Consider the following 24,394-nt stretch of genomic DNA (forward strand, 5'->3'; position numbering starts at 1 on the left):
CATGCAAATCTGAATATCCTTAGGGGAAAAATTAATTTTAAAAATATTTTTCAAATAGATAGATATCTGTATAAAGTATGTCATAATCAGGGTCAGTATGTCAAATAGTGAATAGAGATGTCAGTGATAAGAAGAGAGCTCTGTATAGAACTAAGTGCTCCAAATCCCAAATTCAGTGTGTTGGTTGATTTTTCTGGTGTCATAGTCTAAAATTATAGAAAGGAAATAATAATTTAAAGAAATGCATATTTTTATAAGTAAGATGTGTACCTCCATTTTGGAAAGAGTAATTGAAATAAAGGATCTCTCATGGATTTTTGTTCTTATTTATTAGCTTAGCCACCTCTCATTAATACCTGCCAGTTGTCTTCTTTGCTCCCTTTTCTCAATGATACTTCAACTTGAGTTGCTAAGAAATTGGCTCTTTAAGGAAGAGTGGAATTCTTATCTCATTTGAATCTTAACTTTTTTCTTAATTATGCCCAACAGAGGTCTTCTTTCTTTGAAATCTGTAAGATATAGTATCTTTGCCACTTACTTGTACCATTTATATATATTACGTTCAGAAATTCTATTTTCCTGACATATCTTATGTCCCAACTGGACTATAAGCTCCCTCAAGGTAGGAATGATCTTTTTATACTTATTTATATTTCCAAATATAAAGAATATACCAAATATACTACCATTTTCATGGTACTTGAAAGTAGAAGACACTCATTATGCCTGAAATTATAATGAAGATTAAGTAAATGATATAAAACTAGAAGGGACACCAAGGAAAGCACTCCAGGCAATCTTTATCAACTTAGAGCTTAGAGCTTCTTTTTTTTTTTTTTTGTGATAAAGGTATTATAAGAAAGTGGAATAATTTTTGTGCAGTAAAACAAAAGCCTTAAATTATTTATTTCCCTGCTTCAGTTTAAATGCTTTCTGACACACTTGACAAATGAATGGTTTATGATAGTCTAACCCAAAATTTTCTGCCATTAACAGGATGGAAATTTCTCTGTCAGTTCTATAACTATATTTGAAAAACCTCAAAATATGATGGTGGTTGGACAGTCAGCATTTGCAGATTTTGGTAAGATTCTTTTCATCTTTCAAATTCTACCCCTGTCTCTAACCTAGTCATCTTAATTTCCTCTACTTGAATATAATTTTATTATCTTCAGAACTATTAAAGATTTAAAAGATGCCTTTCCTAATATTATATGTGGTAAGCGGTCAGCTCCTTAATACCAGGAGCAATTTATGACATTTATGTTTAAAGTATAATTAGAACTTAAAAGATTCCTGTTTGCAGGAGTAACATGCAAAACAAGGAAGTCTATTGAGGCTTTTCTAGAGAATACCAAGTAGTTGTGAAGTCTTCATATACATCTAAATTATGGAACCAAAAAGAAAAATTGGAATTAACCTGACCTCTTGAAACTTCAATACTAAGAACATTTTTTTATTTACCTCTTAATCCCAAAGAGCAGTAAAGTAACATCAAGGAATTTGCCACATGAGGACACATGAATCTGTTTGCCATAAAATTCCATACTATAAGTCAAGTTCACATTGGTTAGGAACTTCCAAAACATGTATGGCTCTTTCACCATTTTTCAATTATTATTAAAAAGGATTTTGGTATTAGATGGGAAGGTAGTCTAGATGACCAACACTGAAGAGTTTAAAGTTCACTCCCCTCCTACTTTTTCTTCATTCGTCCAATAAACACCTCAGCCTGTTCCTCAGAATTCAGATGACATGTCACCATGTTCAGAGGCCTGTTTCCTCATCCATAAAATGACAGTGTTGATCATATGCACCTCACAAGACTACAGTGAATGACAGAATGTGAGTAAAGCACAGTGTTGGGCACAGAGTAAGATCACAAGAAATATGAATCTTTTCATCAGACTTAACTGGCTTTATTGTTATCACTGCTCTTTGCTCAGTTGACTGAATCAAAATCAACCCATCATTCAGTGTCATAGAGATAAAATAAATCCTAAGGCATCTAAAGCAGGTTTAATAGTGTTATTTGATGGAAACATCCACATACATCTCTGTGTTGTACTGTATTTTAGTTTCATTATGTTGAATGTTACTTTGATTTTGAGCAGATTTCTGGTGTCTTTAATAAATAAATAAGTATAGAATATATGAAAATATTCCTTTTAATTTGCTGACTGACATAATTAGCTGGATTAATGACAAATCCTTTTATAAGTCTCTCTCTAGAAAAAAAAGTATATATGCATTATGTAATTCTCAGAGGGCACATATACCTCCCCTAACCTCTGGTTAAGAACCTCGAAATTGAAGTTACTTGTCTTATAATTGTGGTTTGTATGATAAAGTGCCTTGTTTTTAACAAAATTGTTAAAGTCCATGTATTTTTAGTTGGGTATTATCAAAAAACAAGACTGCTAATGAGTCCAAAAAAGCAGATGACATTTAATAAGGTTATGAATATTAATATATACAAAATGCACATTTTCTATACATTTGTTTTTTTGGGTTTTTTTTGTAAATTTATTTTTTATTGGTGTTCAATTTGCCAACATATAGAATAACACCCAGTGCTCATCCCATCAAGTGTCCCCCTCAGTGCCCATCACACAGTCACCCCCCCGCCCACTTCCCCTTCCCCCCCCCCCAGTTCGTTTCCCAGAGTTAGGAGTCTCTCATGTTCTATCTCCCTTTCTGATGTTTCCCACTCATTTTTTCTCCTTTCCCCTTTATTCCCTGTCACTATTTTTTATATTCCCCAAATGAATGAGACCATATAATGTTTGTCCTCCAATTGACTTATTTCACTTAGCATAATACCCTCCAGTTCCATCCACGTTGAAGCAAATGGTGGGTATTTGTCGTTTCTAATGGCTGAGTAATATTCCATTGTATACATAAACCACATCTTCTTTATCCATTCATCTTTCGATGGACACCAAGACTCCTTCCACAGTTTGGCTATTGTGGACATTGCTGCTATAAACATCGGGGTGCAGGTGTCCTGGCGTTTCATTGCATCTGTATCTTTGGGGTAAATCCCCAACAGTGCAATTTCTGGGTCGTAGGGCAGGTCTATTTTTAACTCTTTGAGGAACCTCCACACAGTGTTCCAGAGTGGCTGCACCAGTTCACATTCCGACCAACAGTGCAGGAGGGTTCCCCTTTCTCCACATCGTCTCCAACATTTGTGGTTTCCTGCCTTGTTAATTTTCCCCATTCTCACTGGTGTGAGGTGGTAACTCATTATATTTCTATACACTTGAATACATCTGTGAATTGCATCCTATCCTTCACCCTCAACTCCCCTTCCCTACACACAGCACACACACACACTGTTAGAACCAAGTCAGGAGAAGGGACTGACAGCCAGGAAGTCAGCATGATTTCAGAAATTCGCTATTTACCAAATGGGTAAAATTGGGTTTTTGTGTTTTTTGTTTTTTTTTTTTAAAAAGCACATGCTTGAATAAATAGAACTTACGGGAAGAATCTTGTACCAGAAAGGAGGGTTTAAATGGCCCCCAGCTCACTTAAATTGCCTAGGAACAGAAGTTGCTTTACAGCTATGATGAAATATTTAGCTGCTAACATAAAATATTTTATTACAGATTTTTAAAAATCTACTTCAAATTTAGGCTATTCTAGTTATAGCCAAAGGGAGGTAGGTAGGATGGTTGAAAATCTCACACATCAGGAGCCTTTACCAAAAAAGCAGCAGAATAATTATCCAAGCTAAATATAATTATGTTACTTATTTCTTTAATAAGACAAAGAAATACTCTTTGAGAAATCAGCTAAATAAAACTCCATGGAATATTATACAGCCAATGAAAATGATAGTTAGAAGAAAAGAGCAGAACAATATGTTACACAATGTAACATCTAAAAAACAATATGTTACACAATGTAATCATCTAAAAAACAGATTAGAAAAAAATAGATGAAACTGATAATGATGGTTATGTGAAAGCAGGTTATCATATTATTCCATGTTCCTCAGATTTTCTGTTATGTGGTTAGATTAATATATTGATTTAATAATGAAATAGTAAATTATGGAAGCGTAATAGTGAGCAAGAAAGAAAAAAAGTATGTACCTAAAGTGTCATTAGATTTTTTTGGCATAGTACTTCTAACTTCGTATATAATTGAACCTATCCTCTGAGTTGAGTGAACAACTTCTTTAGAGAACATAATGTACTTTAAGAAGATCTTTAACTCCTACAGATAAAATGCAAAAGTTAGACCTGTCATGTTTTAAGTATTGTACTGAATGCCATGTAAGAAAGCACAGATTTTTAAGGTAAGATCCTTCCCTTTAAGAATTGTATAGTCTAATGGGGAAAACAAAAGCGCAAAATTTGTAAAAAGCACAAGAATAAAGAAACAACTGCCACAATATAAGAGAAACTAGGCTGTATTTCACTATTAATTATGGAACTAATGCCATAGACATGATGCAAAGTATTGTGCCAAGTTGAATCACTTTAGGCCGTGAAAGGGTAGGAAGGCTCACAGAAGAGGTGAGTATTGGACTAGACTTTGAAACAACTCTGAAAAAAAAAAAAAAAGAAACAACTCTGAGGTTTGGTTTTTTTTTTTTTTTAATTTTTTTTTATTTATTTATGATAGTCATACAGAGAGAGAGAGAGAGAGAGAGAGGCAGAGACACAGGCAGAGGGAGAAACAGGCTCCATGCACAGGGAGCCCGACGTGGGATTCGATCCCGGGTCTCCAAGATCGCGCCCTGGGCCAAAGGCAGGCACCAAACCGCTGCGCCACCCAGGGATCCCTGAGGTTTGGTTTAAAATATGTAGAGGTGGGCAGCCCCGGTGGCTCAGCGGTTTAGCGCTGCCTTTAGCCCAGGGTGTGATCCTGGAGACCCGGGATCGAGTCCCACGTTAGGCTCCCTGCATGGAGCCTGTGCCTGTGTCTCTACCTCTCTCTCTCTCTGTGTCTCTCATGAATAAATAAATAAAATCTTTTTTAAAAAATATGTAGAGGTATGAAAACAAGGTGTAATTAGTGACTAGTGAATAAACCACTTAAGGCTTGAATAGAGTTTCTGTAAAAATATAAAAACATACAAAAATCGGCTGGAACACACTGGATTACCAAATTATAGCAGATAAGCAAATGTTAATTTTATTCTCTGAAAGCAATGGGAAGACAGAACAATTTTGAACATCTTTTTGTTAATACCTTCTTAAATTAACTTCAGAAAGTAAAAATCTTCTGGTCTGGTAGGATATGCAGAAGATATTGCTTCTTGGACATGGAATAGGAATTCAGAGGAAAATTATTAGAATCTCTGATACGCCTGAGATTTTTATATCAAAAGAGAAGCAGATTTAAAGTTTTAAAAAGTACTGGATTTTCTAGAGATAGAAACTAGTCAGGAGATAGGGCAGGTCATGAAGAGGTAAAAGCATGTGCTAACTACATCAATAAATGGGAGGGACAAGTGTGAGAAACATTGCAAAGAAAGAATCAGTAAATTTAGTCATTGATTTGACATTAGAGAGGTTAAAAAAAAGCCTCTGAGTGACTAAAAGAATTATTTTCTCTACCATGCTTCATAGAGATAGGTAATTAGAAGAGAAAGCTTGTTTGAATACTTTAGAGATACTTCAGAGTCATCACATTAATTATACTAGTAAGACAACAAAGCTGGAACATTCCTGAAACATTTAGGAAGCCTAGCTTCAGGAATAAAGCAAAACAAGCTTAAAAATCCTCCAAAAGCTAAGATGTCAAGACCCAAATGAGACCTCCAAGGAAGAGAGTATAAATAGCTTGACAGAAAAATAAGATAAAAAGGGCCAAAAGGTGGTTCAAAGCCACTGACAATATTATGACAAGAAAAAGCGTTTGCATTTACAGGTTAAAAGGGCACTAGTGACCCAAAAGATATAATTTGCAGAACTCTTTAGCAATCTCTGAGCCTTAGAAATCAACTCATAAATAGTGGCTGCTACTGGTTACTGTCAGATGAGGTGCTTAGATCTCCAACCCATAGATGCCTCCAGTGGTTAAGCAGTCATCTTCTGGAAAACACATTTTGTGTCTTATACTGTATAATTCTTTTAAACTGTATTTTAGGTCAAAATACCATATTCTAGAATTTCTACAGATAAGGTGGTATCTCTCTATTAAATTACATAGGACAAAAAGTCAAGAAAAATAAGGTACTTTTTACCTATCAAAAAGTATTATAACCAAAAAAAAAAAAAAAAGTATTATGACCAGACTTAAAGAAAAAACATTAATTTTGTATACAATAACAGATGTAGTAGAAATTAATAAAGAGCCACAAAACTAAAAGTTAAATTGAAAGCTTTAATAGAGTGTTAGCATTTTCTATAGCTTGAATCATTTTAATCTAATAATATATAAATTTATGTATCTAAACCTGATGCTATATCATATATATCAGATTATCATAAGGAGATGACACTTTATTCTTGAAGCGAAGGAAAAATGCCTAGCATGTTAGTGAAGCCTGGGAATTGTCAGTCAGGTCATCTAAATAATTTTATAAGAAATAAAGAGGCTGATGAAAATATAAAACTTGATCATCCTTCAAAGTTATTAACATAGATTGTGTCACTGATGGTTGAGACCCCGTCATGTTCAATTGAGTATCCCCATTGCCTAACCCAGTAAATAATCAATGATGTCTTTTAAAGTGAAGGAGAAAAAAGGGGAAACCACCAAATCAAATTATTTTATGAAGTCTATATGCTACTTGGAAAAAATTTAGATTTTAATTCCAAATTAAATTCTACCATAGTAGAACTGAAATGCTTAGTTCAAGATAACATGGTATTTATACTTTCTCTTGTTTCACAATTAGGTATACTCAATAACAGTCTGTCAAATTAAAAGTTTCTTGTTAGTCCTTTATCTTGTAATAAAAGTAAATCAGATGAGCCATGTTCAGAAATTTGAATTTCATATTTAGCCTGAATGCTAATGGAGAATTGAATGTTCATATTATCTTTTATAAAAAATATTTAGAAATCAAATGCCTTCAAATAGACAGATGACAATTATTATTACAAGAGAGACTGGAAAGGGAAAAGTTCTGGGTGTTATGTTTTCTGGGCTTGGTCTCATTATGAGTCATTTAAAGCTATCTTTTGTTCCAAAGACTTAATAGTAGAGTTTATTTGTTTCTTATACTTGGAAATTGGCTGCTCTTTTAAGTAGCTTTATTTGTATTTTCATCAAGAAGGTGACACTGACAATTGAATTCAGAGAAATGTTTCAGGTTTCAGAAACTCTCTCTTAAATATACTACCATAGCACCTTCATCACCAGTGAAAATTATTAAGTAGATACAAATATAGAATACTTTAATATATGGAGTATGGACAAATTAGATATAATTCCTGGATTCAAGGAATTTGAAACATATAATACTTGTACTTCTTTGAATTTTATGATATAGACATTTTAGTTCAAATAGTTTATTCTTTAAAATTATATGGTAATTAGCTGTTCCATTCAATTTTCTTCCTCTTTTATGCTGAAAGATGTACAAGATGTTAATCTATTCAAAAAATATTTTTTAAAAAAAATATTTTTTTGAGTGCCTTCTATTTGGACTGCTCTATCCTAGCTGCCTGGCATATACACAAGTGAAGGATACACGAACCCTGCTCTGATGTTTAAATTCAATTGAGGGGGGAAAAGATAATTAAATTACTAAGGCATTTTTAGAAAGTAGTAAGAGCTTTATGAAAATAAAGTACTGTAATGGGGGTAAGAAGGGCTATTTTCCATAGCTGATTGGAGATCATATTTAACCGAAGACTTGAATGAAGTCACAAGAGGTCTTTGGAAAGTGTTCCATGTAAAGATAACACCTAAGTGAATGTTGAAAGGAACAAAAAGAAGACTGGCACTTGACCAGGTCTTTGGAGCCTTGAGGACCTAGATAGGTAAAGAGTTTAGATTTAATTCTAGATGTAATTGAAAGCTTCAAGGTGACTTGTTAAGAGGATATGCAGTTAACCAGGCAAAAGAATAACCAAAGCAATCATAGAAGATAAGAGAAGCGGTCATATTTAGATATGGGAGACAAAGTTGATGGGACTTGCTAATGGATTGGATGTTGGAAGGAAGAGAAGAAAGGATGACTTCTAGGTTTGGGACTTGAATAACTGTCTGGATGATGACACCATTCACTGAGATAGAACTATATTCTAACCACACTGGCCTCTGTGTTCCTCAAACAGGCCAGGCATAAATAGTTTCCGCTGAGGGCTGCTCCTGCCTTTGTTCATTCCTTTCTGTAGAATGCTCTTCCTCCAGCTATTTCTCATGAGTCATTCCCTAATAACCTTCTAGTCTTGCTAAAATATTGCCCTATCCAGGAGACCTTCCCTGATCACTCCATGTAAGTTCTACCCCCTCCCCTGCAGCACGCTTATCTTCTTTCCCTCTTTATTTTACTCCATGGCATTTATTCACTATCTGACATACTGTGCATTTTACTCATATACTCTCACTAGAATATAGTCCATTGATGTGTTTTGTTCACTACTATATTTCATGCCTGGAGCAGTGCCAGTCACATTGTGAATAATCAATAATTTAATTAAATGAAAATATATTCTAATTTATTTAACTAATTGCTTTTTAAGAATTGAACCCAAATTTCAGCTAGGTCTTAAGTATCTTTAACCATAATCCTACTAAACAGAACTTCTAAGTGTCACTTATATGATGAGGACTGATCTAACTTACTTTTGCTCATTTTGATTAAAGTTAAGTGCTTCAACTAAAATGTGTTCTGAATCTCTAAAATAGATGGGTGCTGATTCTAGGATACATTCTGGGTCCTTATAAATTTTTATTCTTAATCCTCATATGTCTGTTTTTCTAATTCCTGAATTCTGACAATATATATTATCTGTAGTATTTATTTTATTTAACATTGGAACAAACTACAGTATTTGTATAGCTTCTCAATATTTTGGGGGTCTTTCTAGTGCCAATTTATTCGGACATGATCAAAGTAAAATCAGCTAATTTAAACAGTTTTCTCTCTAACCTGCTAGACCTTTGTTTCCCTCCACTTGACCTGCCCCTACCCCACTAAAGACAATATTGTTATAAATTTTTGGTAAAACTGAAATATATCATATGCACACATTGCCATGTGGAACATAAAGTAATTAGATGTTCTTAGAATATTCTGAGTCCAGTTTGTTCCATTCCATGTCACTGTAGCAATTGCACTGCAGTGGTTGCCATAGCAAAAGCGATTACTCTCCGAGTTTCTACTTTCTAGCAAAGACTGAGGCATCTATCTTGGTGAGTCATGGATGCCAGATGTGATTCTGATAAAATATTTTGAATGCTTTTTGATTGGAAATGGTAATTTATACACAAATTATAAAATTGTTGCTTCAGAGTCCTGATTTTATACATACTCAGCATTTAAAGCAGCATTAAAGCTGTATTCATTTCTTTTAAGATATACAAGCATGAGGAAAAATTAGGACCCTAAATTCCTGGAGCCATTATGTACAAGTTTGTATATATATTAGATTCTTACCTTTCTAGGTAAGAGTTCTGTTTTGTTCTGATTTTGTTGTTGTTGTTGTTGTTGTTGTTGTTGTTTTTTAGTAAAGTTATACCTCTGATGATCTATAGTCTCAAAACTACACTGTTCCTTTTTTTTTTTTAAATGACTCAAGGTATTAGAATGTATAATTGACTCTTTGGATATTAAATTTAAAGTACTTAAAAATTCTGTAGGATAATTATTTTTACATTATTACATTGCTATTTTGTAATTTAACAAGTAATATTCTTATTACTTTATCTAATATAACCCACAACTTAATTGGAGCACTTGTCTCTCTAATCTTGCCCTAGTGATAAGTGGAGCAACCCATATAACTGCCCTGTGATGTTCACCAGGCATTTCTGTCTTCCTTATTTGATTGCCATAGCACAAGGAAAGTGATTATTGCAGGATCTTGCCTGTTCTTAGGGCTTCTAGATAAATACAGCCTAGAAAAGAGGAAAGACATTGAAATTTATTCCTCTTTGGTATATTATACTTGAGGGGAATCCCCTACTATCAGAGCAATAAAGAAGCATGAGAATAAATTATGAAGGTCCCAGTGCCACCCCTTTTCTAAATGTCCTATTCCATTTTCAAACAGCTTAGGTTTTCATTTCAACCCCATTTTCTTCCATCTGCAATACTGCCTTTTCATTCTGTGTAAATGCCCCATCTGCTGATAAGCAAAAGCAAACATGTACTTTTTGGATGTAGGTAGGTACACAGACCACTCTTCTTTGCTTAATTAACTCTTATGCACTAAAGAGTTGACTTATGGATTGGACGAATGGATTGATAGTTAGGTAGATGGTGGATGGATAGTGGATGGATGAAAGTGCCTTTTGCTAGTTATCCTTTGTCTGGAGCAATCCATTCCCATAGTGGCTCTCAAAATGCAATCCCATTTTCTTGTTCTGTTCCTGTGGAACAAAATAGCAAGTCAGTTCTTTTTCATTCCCTGTTACATGCAGAGATGAATGGACATTATGTGTACTTAACCTGCCCCTGCCTATCATCATATTACCTCGTATAACTAATGTATTCTTAATTTAATCATAGGAAAGTTTCAAATTTTTGTTACTCAGCAACATTTAAGGATTTAAGAGTTTAGTATTTTCCAAATGTTTGTTTACTTTTTCATAGTACTTAAAAGTACTTATTATTTGGCAGGAACTCTTTTACATTGACAATTCTCCCCAACCCTCCTGAGGTGAACAGTTTTATTTATCTTCTTTATACAGATGTAGTAACAGCGGTTCAGAGATGTTAAAAAACTTGCCCAAGGGCACAGCGCTAGTAAATGGCCAAGCTGGGACACACAGTCCTTGGCTCTGTCTCACAAGCTGGTTTTGTTGTTGTTGTTGTTGTTGTTTTGTGTTTTTTTGAGGGAGGGGTGGTGGGAAAGGAAGAAGGAGAGGGAAAATCTTAAGTAGGCTCCACACCCAGTGCAGAACCCAACACACACACACACACACACACACACACACACACACACACACATAATCAGTGATTCTACAATATAGGATGCTTACGGATTCCAGAAAAAAATAAACATAAAGATTGGTGGTTTTGATTTAAAAACTCACCATAGGGAAGCCTGGGTGGCTCAGCAGTTGTGTGTCTGCCTTCAGCTCAGGCCGTGATCCTGGGGTCCTGGGATCAAGTCCTGCATCAGGCTCCCTGAGGGGAGCCTGCTTCTCCCTCTGCCTGTGTCTCTGCCTCTCTCTGTGTGTCTCATGAATAAATAAATAAAATCTAAAAATAAATAAACAAACAAACAACCCTCACCATATATTAATATCTCCTGAAATAACACAGCTTTTCAGATATCTTTATCAAGTATAATAAATTTCTAGTTATTAGTGGTATAAAGTCATTTCAATATTAATTTTCTGAGTACTTGTGGGAGATCATTTCCTAGAAATAAGCTCCTTGCTCTCCCTTTGATTTGATTGTTCCCCCTTACTTGTTTATGATTTTCAGCCACATGTCCATATTACTTAGTGTTTGAAACTGGCTCACTTCTAAATTGTGACTCATCCTTTGATAGCAAGATTTCTCTATGTTTATTCAAACACATTCTTCTTATATAAATTCTTTATGTTCTCTCTTAGTTCATATTTTTTTAAGATTTTTTTTATTTATCAGAGAGAGAGAGCACACATGAAGGAGGGGGAAGAGAGCAGGGGCAGAGGGAGAGGGAGAAGCAGACTCCCCAGTGAGCAGAGGGCCTGATGTGGGGCTCGATCCCAGGACACCAGGATCATGACCTGAGCTGAAGGCAGACACTTAAACAACTGAGCTACTTAGGCACCCCTAGTTCATATTTTTTAAATCAAGAATTTTTTGCTTCATATCATACAAATGATTTCTTTTTCTGTTCTCCTTTGATTTGGTAGTCTTCATTTGAATCATTGGCTTATATGTGTCCTGCATTAAGAATGTTTATTAAGGGGATGCCTGGGTTGCTCAGTGGTTAAGCATCTGCCTTTGGCTCAGGGCATGATCCTGGAGTCCCAAGATCGGGTCCCACATCAGGCTTTCTACGTGGAGCCTGCTTCTCCCTCTGCCTATGTCTCTGCCTCTCTCTCTCTGTGTCTCTCATGAATAAGTAAATAAAATCTTTTTTAAAATCTTTATTAAGTCTACATCTCATATAATCTTTTCAAAATAAGCTGCCGCTTTTAAAAATTAAATTCATTATTATTTATTTTAATTAATTATTTTAACAGTTGCAGGTCCCCATTAGAGGGAATATGTTGCTTTTGTTTTGTTTTTATTGAAGCATAATTGACATACAATGTTATATTAGCTTCAGGTATACAACATAGATTCAAAAATTCTATATATTATTGAATACTTGCCATGGTAAGTATAGTCACCATCTGTCATTGTACATTATTACAGTATTATTGACTGTATTCCCTGTGCTGTACTTTTCATCTCTGTGATTTATTTACATTATAACTGGGAGTTTGTACCTCTTAATCCCTTTTATCTATTTCACCATACTCCCACTCACCTCCCTTCTGGGAGCCAATTTATTCTCTCTCCCTCCTCCCTGTCCCACCCCTTCCCCCCCATAATGTTTTTCGTTTGTGGGGCTTTAACTTATGACCCCCTAAGATCAAGACATGAGCTGATATCAAGAGCCAGACACTTAAACCTACTAAGCCACCCATGCACCCCTATTCTCTACATTAAAGAGTCTGGGTTTTTCTGTTGGTTTGTTCATTAGATTCTACATATCAGTGAAATCCTACACTGTTTGTCTTTATCTGACTTCCCTTAGCACCATACTCTCTAGGTCCCTCTATACACATATGATAAGATCTCACTCTTCTTTATGGATGAGTAATATTGCTTTGTATGTGTAGTATGTGTATGTACACCACATCTCTTGGACACCTGGGTTACTTCCACATATTGGCTACTGTAAATATACTGTAGTAAACATAAGGGTGTACATATCTTTTTAAAATATTGTTTTTATTTCCTTTGGGTGTATAACCAGTACTGGAATTAATGGATCATATAGTATTTCTATTTTTAATTTTTTGAGGAATCCCCATACTATTTTCCACATGGTTGCACCAATTTACATTACCACCAACAAGGGTTCCTTTTTCTCTGCATCCTTGTCAACACTTGTTATTTCTTGTTCTTTTAATACTAGCCTTTCTGACTGGTATAAGGTGATATCTTATTGTTGTTTTGATTTGCCTGATAGTGATGTTGAGCCTCTTTTCATGTGTCTCTTGGCCATCTGGATATCTTTTTTGGAAAATGTCCTTTCAGGTCCTCTGCCCATTTTTAATTGGATTATTATATGATGTTGAGTTGCATAAGTTACTTATATATTTTGGATCCTGATCCCTTATCGGATTTATCATTTGCAAATATCTTCTCCCTTTAAAGTGGTTGCCCTTTTGTTTTTACTGATGGTTTCCATTGTTGTGCAAAAGCTTTTTATTTTGATATAGTCCCAATAGTTTATGTTTGCCTTTGTTCTCTATGTTCCTGTGGGGACATATCTACACAATGTCCAAAGAGATTACTGCCAATGTTTTCTTTTAAATTTATGGTTTCAAGTTTCACAGTTAGGTCTTTGATCCATTTTGAGTTTGTTCTTTTTGCGTATGTATGTTGCAAGAAAATGGTTATTTTCATTTACTTGTATGTAGCCATCAGATTTTCCCAATACCATTTATTGAAAAGACTGTCTTTTTTCCATTACATATTCTTGCCTCTTTTGTCATAGATTAATTGATCACATAGATGTGGGTTAATTTCTGGATTCTTAATCCTGTTCCATTGATTTGTGTCTGTTTTTGTGCCATTACCATACTGTTTTGAGTAATATATCTTGAAATCTGAGATTGTGCTTTCTATTATATCTTGAAATCTGAGATTATGGTGACTCCAGGTTTGTTCTTCTTTCTCAAGATTGCTTTGGCTATTTGGAGTCTTGAGGTTCCTTACAAATTTTAGGATTGTTTGTTCTAGTTCTGTGAAAAATGTTGTTTGTATTTTGATAGGGATTGCATTGAATCTGTAAGTTTCTTTGGGTAGTGTTAACATTTTAATGATACTAATTTTTCAAATCCATGAGTATGGAGTATCTTTCCAATTGTTTCTGTCGTCTTCAATTTCTTTCATCAGTGTCTTATAGTTTTCACAGTATAGATCATTCACTTCTTTGGTTAACTTTGTTCCTAGATATTTTATTCTTTCACTACATTTGTAAATGGGATTAATTTCTTAATAGCTGCTTTTGCTACTTTATTATTAGTGTATAGAAATATAACATGTTTCTATATTTTAATTTTTATTCTGCAACTTTGCTGAATTATCAGTTCTAATCGTTTATTGGTGAGGTCTTTAGGATTTTCGATGCATAGTATAATGTCATTTGCAAATAGTGACAGTTTTCCTTCTTCTTTATCAATTCAGATGCCTTTTATATCTTGTCTGATTGCTGCAGCTAGGACTTCCAGCACTATGTTGAGTAAAAGTGGTGAGAATGCACATCCTTATCTTTTTCCTAATCTTAGAGGAAAAGCCTTCAGTTTTTCACCATTGAATATGATGTTAGCTGTGGCGTTTTTATACATGGCCTTTACTGTGTTGAGAAACGTTCCCTCTAAACCCACTTTGTTGAGGGTTTTTATCATAAATGTGTTTTATATTTTGTCACATGCATTTTATGCATCTATTGACTTTATCATATGGTTTTTATTTTTGCTCTTGTTAATGTAATATATCACATTCAATGATTTGCAAATATTGAGCCACTCTTACATCCCTGGAACAAATCCCAATTGATTGTGCTGCATGGTTTTTTTTAATGTATTACGGAATTCAATTGCTAATATTTTGTTGAAAATTTTTGTATCTGTGTTCATCAGAGATCCCGGCCTATACTTCTTTCCTTTTCTAGTGTCTTTGTCTGGTTTTGGTATCAAGGTAATGCTGGGCTCATAAGTTTTCCTTCCTTTTCTGTTTTTTGCAGTCGTTTGAGAAAAAGAAGTATAATTTTTCTTTCAGTGTTTGGTGTAATTCACCTGGACTTTTCTTTTGTTAGGAGTTTTGTGATTAGTGATTCAATTTCATTACTAGTAATCTATCTGTTAAATTTTCTTTTTCTTCCTGATTCAGTTTTGGAAAGCTATGTGTTTCTAGGAATTTAGTTCTTTGTTGTCCAATTTGTTGGCATATAATTTTTCATAATTTTCTTTTATAATTCTTTATATTTCTGTAGTGTTGGTTCTTATTTCTTCTCCTCATTTCTTATTTATTTGAGTCCTCTCTTGATGAATCTGCCTAAAGGTTTCTCAATTTTATATTTTCAAAAAGCCTTTTCTTGGTCTCACTGATCTTTTCTATTGCTTTTTTAGTCTCTATTTCATTTATTTCTGCTCTAATTTTCATTATTTTCTCCCTTCTAACTAGCTTTGGCTTTTTTTTTTTTTTAAGATTTTATATATTTATTCATGAGAGACAGAGAGAGAGAGAGAGGCAGAGACACAGGCAGAGGAGAAGCAGGCTCCATACAAGGAGCCTAACGTGGGACTTGATCCCGGGTCTCCAGGATCACGCCCTGGGCTGAAGGCAGTGGTAAACCGCTGAGCCACCTGGGTTGCCCTAGCTTTGGCTTTAATGTTCTTTTTCTAGCTCCTTTAGGTATAAGGTTTAGATAGTTTGAGATTTTTGTTTCTTGAGGAAACCCTGTATTGGCTATAAACATCCCTCGTAGAACTACTTTTGCCTAGTCTCAAAGACTTTGGACCATTGTATTTTTATTTTGATTTGTCTCTATGAATTGTTTTATTCCTTTTTTATTTTATCTTTGACCCATTCATTGTTTAGTAGCATGTTATTTAGCCTCCATGTGTTTGTGTTTTTTTAGATTTTTTTCTTGTGATTGATTTCTAGTTTTCATATTGTCGTGGTCAGAAAAGATGCTTGTTTTGATTTCATTCTTAAATTTATTGAGACTTGTTTTGTGGTCTAATATAGTCTGATCTATCCTAGAGATTGCTCCATGCACACTTTTTAAAAATGTGTATTATGCTGGTTTTGGATGCACTGTTCATCTAGCCTTATGTGTCATTCATTCAAAGACACTCTTTCCTTGTTGATTTTCTGTCTGTCTGGATAATCTATCCATTGATGTAAGTAAGTTATTAAAGTCCCCTGTTTCTATTATATTACTGTCAGTTTCTCCCATTAGCTCTGTTAGTATTTGCTTTATGTATTTAGGTGCTCCACTTTTGGGTACATAATACTTATAATGTTCTATCCTGCTGTTGGATTGTTCCCTTTATCATTATGTAGGGCCCTTTATCTCTTGCTACTGTCTTTGTTTTCAAGTCTGTTTTGTCTGATATAAGTATTATTACCCTGGCTTTTTTTTTTTTTTTTTCATACCATTTGTGTGGAAAATTTTTTCTATCCCTTTACTTTCAGTCCATATGTCTTTAGGACTGAAGTGAATCTATTATAGGCAATATAAGCTACAAGTTCTAAAACTGGTATATTTTATGATTAGTGGGAGCAACAGAAAATAGGAACATAGTGCATTGTATGTAAGACACTTGGAAATCAATCAAAAACCTGTTAAAAGTAATTGAGGACTTATAAAGTATAATTTGTATTTTATCTTAAATCTATTACAAATCACTTATAACAGTATTATTTTGCTATTAAAGATTTGTCTTAGGCTTTAGATTCACATGGATCTAGATTCAAACTTCAGTTCTGGGTAAGTTACTCAAACTCTTTTTTTTTTTTTTTTTTTAAAGATTTATTTATTTATTTATGATAGAGAGAGAGACAGACAGAAGACAGACACAGGCAGAGGGAGAAGCAGGCTCCATGCCGGGAACCTGATGTGGGACTCGATCCCGGGACTCCAGGATCGCGCCCTGGGCCAAAGGCAGGCGCTAAACCACTGAGCCACCCAGGGATCCCCAGTTACTCAAACTCTTTAACCAACTATTGTCTCACGTATAATATGGGATTATAACTACATTTGTGAGAAACATAAAATAAAATGATATTTTAGTTGCTTTAGTGCCTTGCACATGGTTCAGGCTGAATAAATGTGAGCTGCAATAATAATATTTTAGATCATTTACTTATAGTTTAATATTCTCTTTATTCAATATATTCTCCAAAAGATATAAGAGAGGAGTTCCTAATACAAATTCATTCTTTAAAGCCTTTCTCTTGGGGATCCCTGGGTGGTTCAGCAGTTTAGCACCTGCCTTCGGCCCAGGGCATGATCCTGGAGTCCCGGGATCGAGTCCCACGTCGGGCTCCCTACATGGAGCCTGCTTCTCCCTCTGCCTGTGTCTCTGCCTCTCTCTCTCTCTCTCTCTCTCTCTGTCTCTCATGAATAAATAAATAAAATCTTTAAAATAAATAAGTACAGCCTTTCTCTTTTCTCCTCTCCTCCTAGAATATCTTCCTAAGATTTTACTTTCTTTTCACTGTCCCATAGTCTTCAAACCACCAAAGTACATGGATCTTACTTCCTTCATATTTCTTTAAACTGTCCTTTTAAACGGATATACTTCTTTATCTCTTCTTTCTCCTAGCTTACTAAAAGATTACGGATCTTCCAACTCTATTCTTGTGCCTCTCCAAACCATTCTCCACTTTGTAATGCTACTTCAACACAAAATTAAATATGTATTTACTTATTGAAGAGAGAACATATGCAAGCAGGGAGGCAAGGGGTCAGAGAGAGAGGAAGAGACTCTCAAACAGAAGCCTGATGCAGGCGATCTCACAACCGTGAGATCATGACCTGAGCCAAAATCGAGTCAGATGCTTAACTGACTGAGCTAGCGGGTGCCCCAAAATAAATAAATAAGACTAAAATTCTTTAAAAGTTCCCCGTGCCCTTAGGATAAGGTCCAGTGTTCACTGGCACAGCAGGTTCTTTTAGGTCTAGTTTCTCTTAACTACACAAAAACTTTACGTACACACTAATCTGTGTACAATTGCCCAAATATATCATACTCCTTTTCCTATTTCATTTCCAAGCCTTGTGGACATTCCTTTGCCTGGCATCACCTTCCTTCTCTTTTGCCCTCCTAATACCCTACTCACTTTTCAGGTCTTAATAGTTATTCTTAACAAACTAATCACCGTACCTGACACATAATAGACTCTCTGAAAGTGTTTGCTGGATGGATAAATAAGGTACTTATTTATATTTGATTGAGGCGGTGATTATATCAGATGGAGTTTCAAGTTAGAGTGACTTGCCAATTCCGAGTTGTTCCTGCTATACCTTCTCTGTTTTAGTACCTGCTGTACCCTTGCAATTATTTATTGAGTTGTTTCCCCCACTTTACCCAGAATAACTTTTCATATTTATACTTCAGTGTTTAGGATAGTGGTTGCCACACAATAAACACTTAGTAAATGTTTAATGAATAATTCCTTTGAGAGGAGTCTGCCTATATAAAGTCTTTTAAATTTTTAACAATTTTATTGCAATATAACTTGCATGACATGAAAGTTTCCATTTTAATTAAACGTGTAGAGTTCAGGGATGCCTGGGTGGCTCAGCAGTTGAATGTCTGCCTTTGGCTCAGGACATGATCCCGGAGTCCAGGATCGAGTCCCACATTGGGCTCCTTGGGGAGGAGCCTGCTTCTCCCTCTGCCTCTCTCTCTGTGTCTCTCATGAATAAATAGATAAAATCTTTTTTTAAAAAGTGTAGAGTTCAGTGAGTTTTAATAAAGTATGATACTGTTGTGCAGTCATGACCACAATCCTAATTTTGGAATACTTCCACTAACCCAAAAAGTTTCCTCATGCCCATAGGCAGCAGTCTGCATCCATACCCCTAGCCACAGACAGCCATAATCTATTTTGTTAATTGTGGTTACAATGACTTAAAAAATTTTTTTTTCTATCTGCTATGGTTTCATTTTGATGATTGTTCCTTTGCTGCACAGAAGCTTCTTAATTTGATGTATCCTCCCTGCTTATTTCTAGTTTTTTTTGCCTTTGCTTTTGGTGTCAAAATTATTATTCTGATTATTATTGATTGTTAGTATATAGAAACACAACCAGTTTTTCTGAGTCAATCTTGTGCCTTGCAACTCCCTTAAATTCATTCATTATTACATCCAGTAGCTTTCTTGAGAATCCTTTGGGGTATCCTCCATTATAGCTTCATATCTATAATAGAGATAGTTTAATTTCTTCCTTTTGAATTTGAATGCTATTAATTGCTTTTCTTATCTAATTGCTCTGGCTAGAACTTCTGTACAGTGTTGAATAACAGTGATGAAAGTGGGTATCTTGTTCCTGAACTTGGGGGGGATAGTTTTCACCATTATGTTAGCTCTGGGTTTTCTTAAATGTCCTTTATCAAGAAAGTTCCCTTTTATTCATAAATTTTTGAAATATTTTATCAAGAGTGTTGGATTTTATGAAGTGCCTTTTCTGTGTCACATGAGATGATCATGTGGATCTTTTTTTCTTTGTTTAGTCACTATGATGTATTTAACCTTAATTGATTTTCTTATGTTGTGTCTCCCTTGCATTCCTGCCATAATGCCCACTTATTCATGTTGAATAATCATTTTAATATGCTGTTGAATTTTGTTTCTTGGTGTTTTGTTGAGAAATTTTGCACAAAAAATCATAAGGAATACTGATCTGTAATGTTCCTTTGATTTCTTTATCTGACTTTGATATGAGGGTAATTCTGGCCTGAGCTAGAAAGTGTTCCCTCTTCTTTTATTGTTTTGATGAGTTTGAGAATTTGGTGTTAACTCTGTAAATATTAGTAAAATTTACAAGCCATCTGCTTTGACTCTTTTTAGTTGTAAAGTATTTGATTAATGATACAATCACTATACTTATTATAGGTTTAATGATATGGTCTGTTTGTTCTTGAGTCAGTTTAGGTGATTTGTGTATTTCTCAGAATTTGTTAATTTCATCTAGATTATCAGATTTTTTGCCAAAAGTTCAAACTGTTCTCTTATACCTCCTTTTTATTTCTCTGAAGGCAGAAATAATGCACTCACTCTCATATCTGATTTTAGTGATTTACATCTTCCTTTTTTTTTGTCTCACTAAAGTTTTCTCAATTCTTTTGATCCTTTCAAAAAGCAACTTTTAGTTTTGATTTTATTTTCTGACCTCTAGTTTCTTTATCTACAAAATAGCCTTTAGTTATTTTCTTTGTTTTTCTTAATTTGAGGATAGTTTTCTTTTTTCTTATTCCTCAAATCATATACTTAAGCTATTGATTTGAGATCTTTGTTTTTAAGGTAGACATTTTATTTATGGATATAAATTACCTCTGCACACTGTCTTCACTGTATCCCATAGGTTTGGTTTTGTTGTGTTTTCATTTTCATTCATATCTTAAGTATTTTCTAATTTCCCTAGTGATTCTCCTTTGACCTATTGGTTGTTTAAAACTAGGCTCTTTAATTTTCACATATTTGTGAATATTTCTGTTTTCCATCCGCTATTGATTTTTACCTTCACTCTATTGTGAACAGAGAAGATATTCTATGATTTTAGTCTTTTTGAATTTATTGAGATTTGTTTTGTGGCCTAACTCATCATCTATCCTGGATAATGCTCTGTATGCGCTTGAGAATGTATATTCTCCCATTGTTGGTTAGAATGTTTTGTACATTTCTCTTTAGTTGTTTTTTTTAGTGTTGTTTAACTCCTCCTTTTCATTTTTTAATCTCTGTCTAGAAAGTAGAGTATTGAAGTTTCCAACTATTGTAGAATTATCTTTCTTTTTTCAGTTCTGTCAATGATGGCTCCATATATTTGGGGGCTCTGTAGTTTGGTGAATATGTTTATATATAGTATATCTTTTTGGTGAACTAACCTCTTTTTCAATATATAATATCTTCTTGGGGACACCTGGGTGGCTCAGCTGTTAAGCATCCAACTCTTGATTTCAGCTCAGGTCATGGTCTGAGGGTGCATCCAAGTATGCCCCTTCTCTCTCTCTCTCTCAAAAAAATATAATATATATATATATATATATACACATATGTGTATATGTGTGTACATATATGTGTGTGTATATATATATGATGTCTTCATTTGTCTCTTTCAACCATCTTTGACTTAAAGGATATTTTCTCCCCAGCTCACTTTGGTTACTTTGCACGGAATATCTTTCTCAACCCTTTCACTTTCAACTTATTTGTATCTGGATGTATACTGTCTCTTATAGCATATACTTAGATGTGTTTTTATTATTGTTTCTTATTGTTTGTTTTGGGTTTTTTATCCATTTTGTCAGTCCCTGCCTTTTGATTGGAGAGGTTAATCCATGGACACTTAAGTTACCACTCATAAAGGACTTTATTTTACCATTATGCTCTTTGTCTTGTATATGTCATTTAGCTTTTTTGTTCTCTTTTCTTTTGTGTTTAGTTGACTTGTAGTGACTGTTTTGATTCTTTTATTTCCTTCTGTATAGATTCTGTAGATTTTTGTGTGTTTATGTTACCATGGGGATTACATTTAAGAACTGAAAGTTATGGGCAACCTGGGTGGCTCGGCGGTTTGGTGCTGCCTTCGGCCCAGGGTGTGATCCTGGAGACCCGGGATCAAGTCCCGTGTCGGGCTCCCTGCGTGGAGCCTGCTTCTCCCTCTGCCTGTGTCTGTGCCCCTCTGTGTGTGTGTGTGTGTGTCTCTCATGAATAAATAAAGTCTTTTAAAAAGAAAAAACTGAAAGTTATAATATCTAATTTGAATTAAAACCAACCTAACATTGTAGCATACAAAACTCTACCCACATACAGCTCTGTCCCTCCCATTATTTTGCTGTCCCGAATTACATGTTTACACAGTGCATGCTCAATAACATATGTGTATAATTGTTTTAATGTATTTGTCTTTTAAATCATGTAGGAAATAAAAACTGGAGTTACTAAAAAAAGATTTAAAACTAGTGGCCTAGGGATCCCTGGGTGGCGCAGCAGTTTGGCACCTGCCTTTGGCCCAGGGCGCGATCCTGGGGACCCGGGATCGAGTCCCACATTGGGCTTCCGGTGCATGGAGCCTGCTTCTCCCTCTGCCTGTGTCTCTGCCTCTCTCTCTCTCTCTCTCTGTGACTATCATAAATAAATAAAAATTAAAAAAAAAAACCAAACTAGTGGCCTAAAAATAAATAAATAAATAAATAAATAAATAAATAAATAAATAAATAAATAAATAATAAAAATAAAATAAAAATAAAACTAGTGGCCTTTATATCCACCCAGGTATTTACCTTTACCAAAAATCTATTTTTTTCATACAGCTTTGAGTTACTGTCTAATGTTCTCTCATTTTTCTCAGAGAGCAGGTTTGATGTAAACAAACTCATTCAGCTTTTGTTTATCTGGAAGTATCTTAAATTCTCCCTCACTTTTAAAGGATAGTTTTACCAAATATAGAATTCAAGGCTGACGGTGATTTTTTTTCCTAGTGTTTTTATTTTTTTATTTTTCCTTTTTCCTTTTTTTTTTTTTTTTTTTTTAGAGGGAGAGCACATGAAGACGGATAGGTAGAGGGGCAAAGAGAGGGAAAGAGAGAATCTTAAGTAAGCTCTGTGTCAAGTGTGGAGCCTGACGTGGGGCTTGGTCTCACAACCCTGAGATCCTGACCTGAGCTGAAATCCAGAGTTGGATGCTTAACTGACTGAGCCACCCAGGTGCCCCTCTAATGTTTTAAATATGTTATCCCACTCCATGGTTTCTGATGAGAAATTGATTGTTAATTTTAATAGCTTTCCTTATTCATCATGAGTTGCTTTTCTCTGATTGCTTTTAAGATTTTCCCTTTATCATTGGCTTTTGACAATTTCATTATAATGTGTCTTGGTATGGGTCTTCTTGAGAGGGTCCTGGTTGGAATTTGTTAAACTTCAGATTCATGTCTTTCCTCAAATTTGGGAAGTATTTAGCCATTATTTCTTCAAATATTTCCTTCTGTTCTTCCCTATCTCTCTCTCCTGACACTTCCATAATACCGATATAATCCACAGATGGTTTCCCTCTTGTGCCTTCAGCTCTGTTCACTTTTTCTCATGTTTTATTTTTCTTTTTCTTGGACTTTGATGCCACTTTTTCTGTCTTGAAGTTAACTATTTCTTCATTGGAATGCCTGGGTGGCTCAGTAGTTGAGCATCTGTCTTTGGCTCAGGGTGTGACCTGGGTCTGGGGGTTGAGTCCCATACTGGGCTCCCCATGGGGAGCCTGCTTCTCCCTCTACCTACATCTCTGCCTCTCTCTGTGTGTCTCTCATGAATAAATAAATAAAACCTTTTTAATAAAATACTCTTCTTCCTTATTGCACCTAATGTTGAATTCCTCTAGTGAACTTTTCAGTTATTTTCCTTTTCAGTTCCAAAATGCCTATTTGGTTCCTTTCTGTAATCTTTTTATTGATATTCTCAACTTATTTTTATGTCATTTTCTGCTTTCTTTTAGTCTTTTTTTGTTTTTTTTTTCCCATTTTTGGTTTTGTTTTTTAGCCCTTTGAGCATATTTAAGACATTTAAAGTGTCTACTGAGTCTGTCTGAGCTTCCTTCAGAATGGTTTCCATCCAGTACTTTTGTTTCTTGGAATGGGCTGTCCTTTCCTAATTCTTTGTATACCTTGTGATTTTTTGGCTGTAAGCTGGATATTTAAATATTATAATGTGGTAACTCTGGAAATCAGATTCTTACCCTATCCCAAAGTTCTAGTCTGAAGGACTCCCATTTATTTAGGTACTTTCCCAAACTTTTCACAAAGACTGTATTCCTTGTCTTGTACACTCAATGAAGTCTCTATATCTTTAGCTCACGTTCTTCTAATGTTTGACAGAGATGTCCTTGAATACCAGGAGCTTTAAAAAAAAATTTTTTTAAATAAAAACAACAAGCTCTTTGCATATTGGCCCTATGCTGGGTCTTTCCTTCAAAACATAAAACATAGCCAGGCTTCTACTTAGTCTATGGAACAGCCCAATGTGAAAACTTTGGATTATTTCAGATCTTTCTAAGGTATGTGGCTTTCTAAATCAATCACTTTCCCCATCCCTTACCTCAGATACTTTTAAATTTTACAAAGAATGTCTTTCAGATTTTTGTTCCAGGACTTAAGCAGCCAATTGTGTCTTGCCCAACACATCTGTGGTCCTTGCAGTGTTTTTGAGCAGTACCCACTGCTTTTCTGGCCTGAGTTTCATTTTAAACAAAAACCCACAAGGACCTTTCTTTCATCTGTCTTTCAGGGAACCCCTAGACAGGTTAAAATAGATATATA

The 24,394-nt window shown here is 34.8% G+C and overlaps 1 protein-coding gene across 3 annotated transcripts in view; it reads left to right on the forward strand.

Moving 5' to 3' along the window:
* ITFG1 (integrin alpha FG-GAP repeat containing 1) overlaps positions 1–24,394 on the forward strand; it is a 291,906-nt gene that overhangs the window by 94,421 nt on the left and 173,091 nt on the right. For all 3 annotated transcript variants that reach the window (XM_077898547.1, XM_077898546.1, XM_077898545.1), the window contains exon 8: positions 997–1,084. In XM_077898547.1, coding sequence (XP_077754673.1) covers positions 997–1,084 — 88 coding nt within the window. The remainder of the gene's footprint in view (positions 1–996; positions 1,085–24,394) is intronic.

This window comes from Canis aureus, chromosome 5, assembly GCF_053574225.1.
Source record: "Canis aureus isolate CA01 chromosome 5, VMU_Caureus_v.1.0, whole genome shotgun sequence".
NCBI lineage: Eukaryota > Metazoa > Chordata > Mammalia > Carnivora > Canidae > Canis > Canis aureus.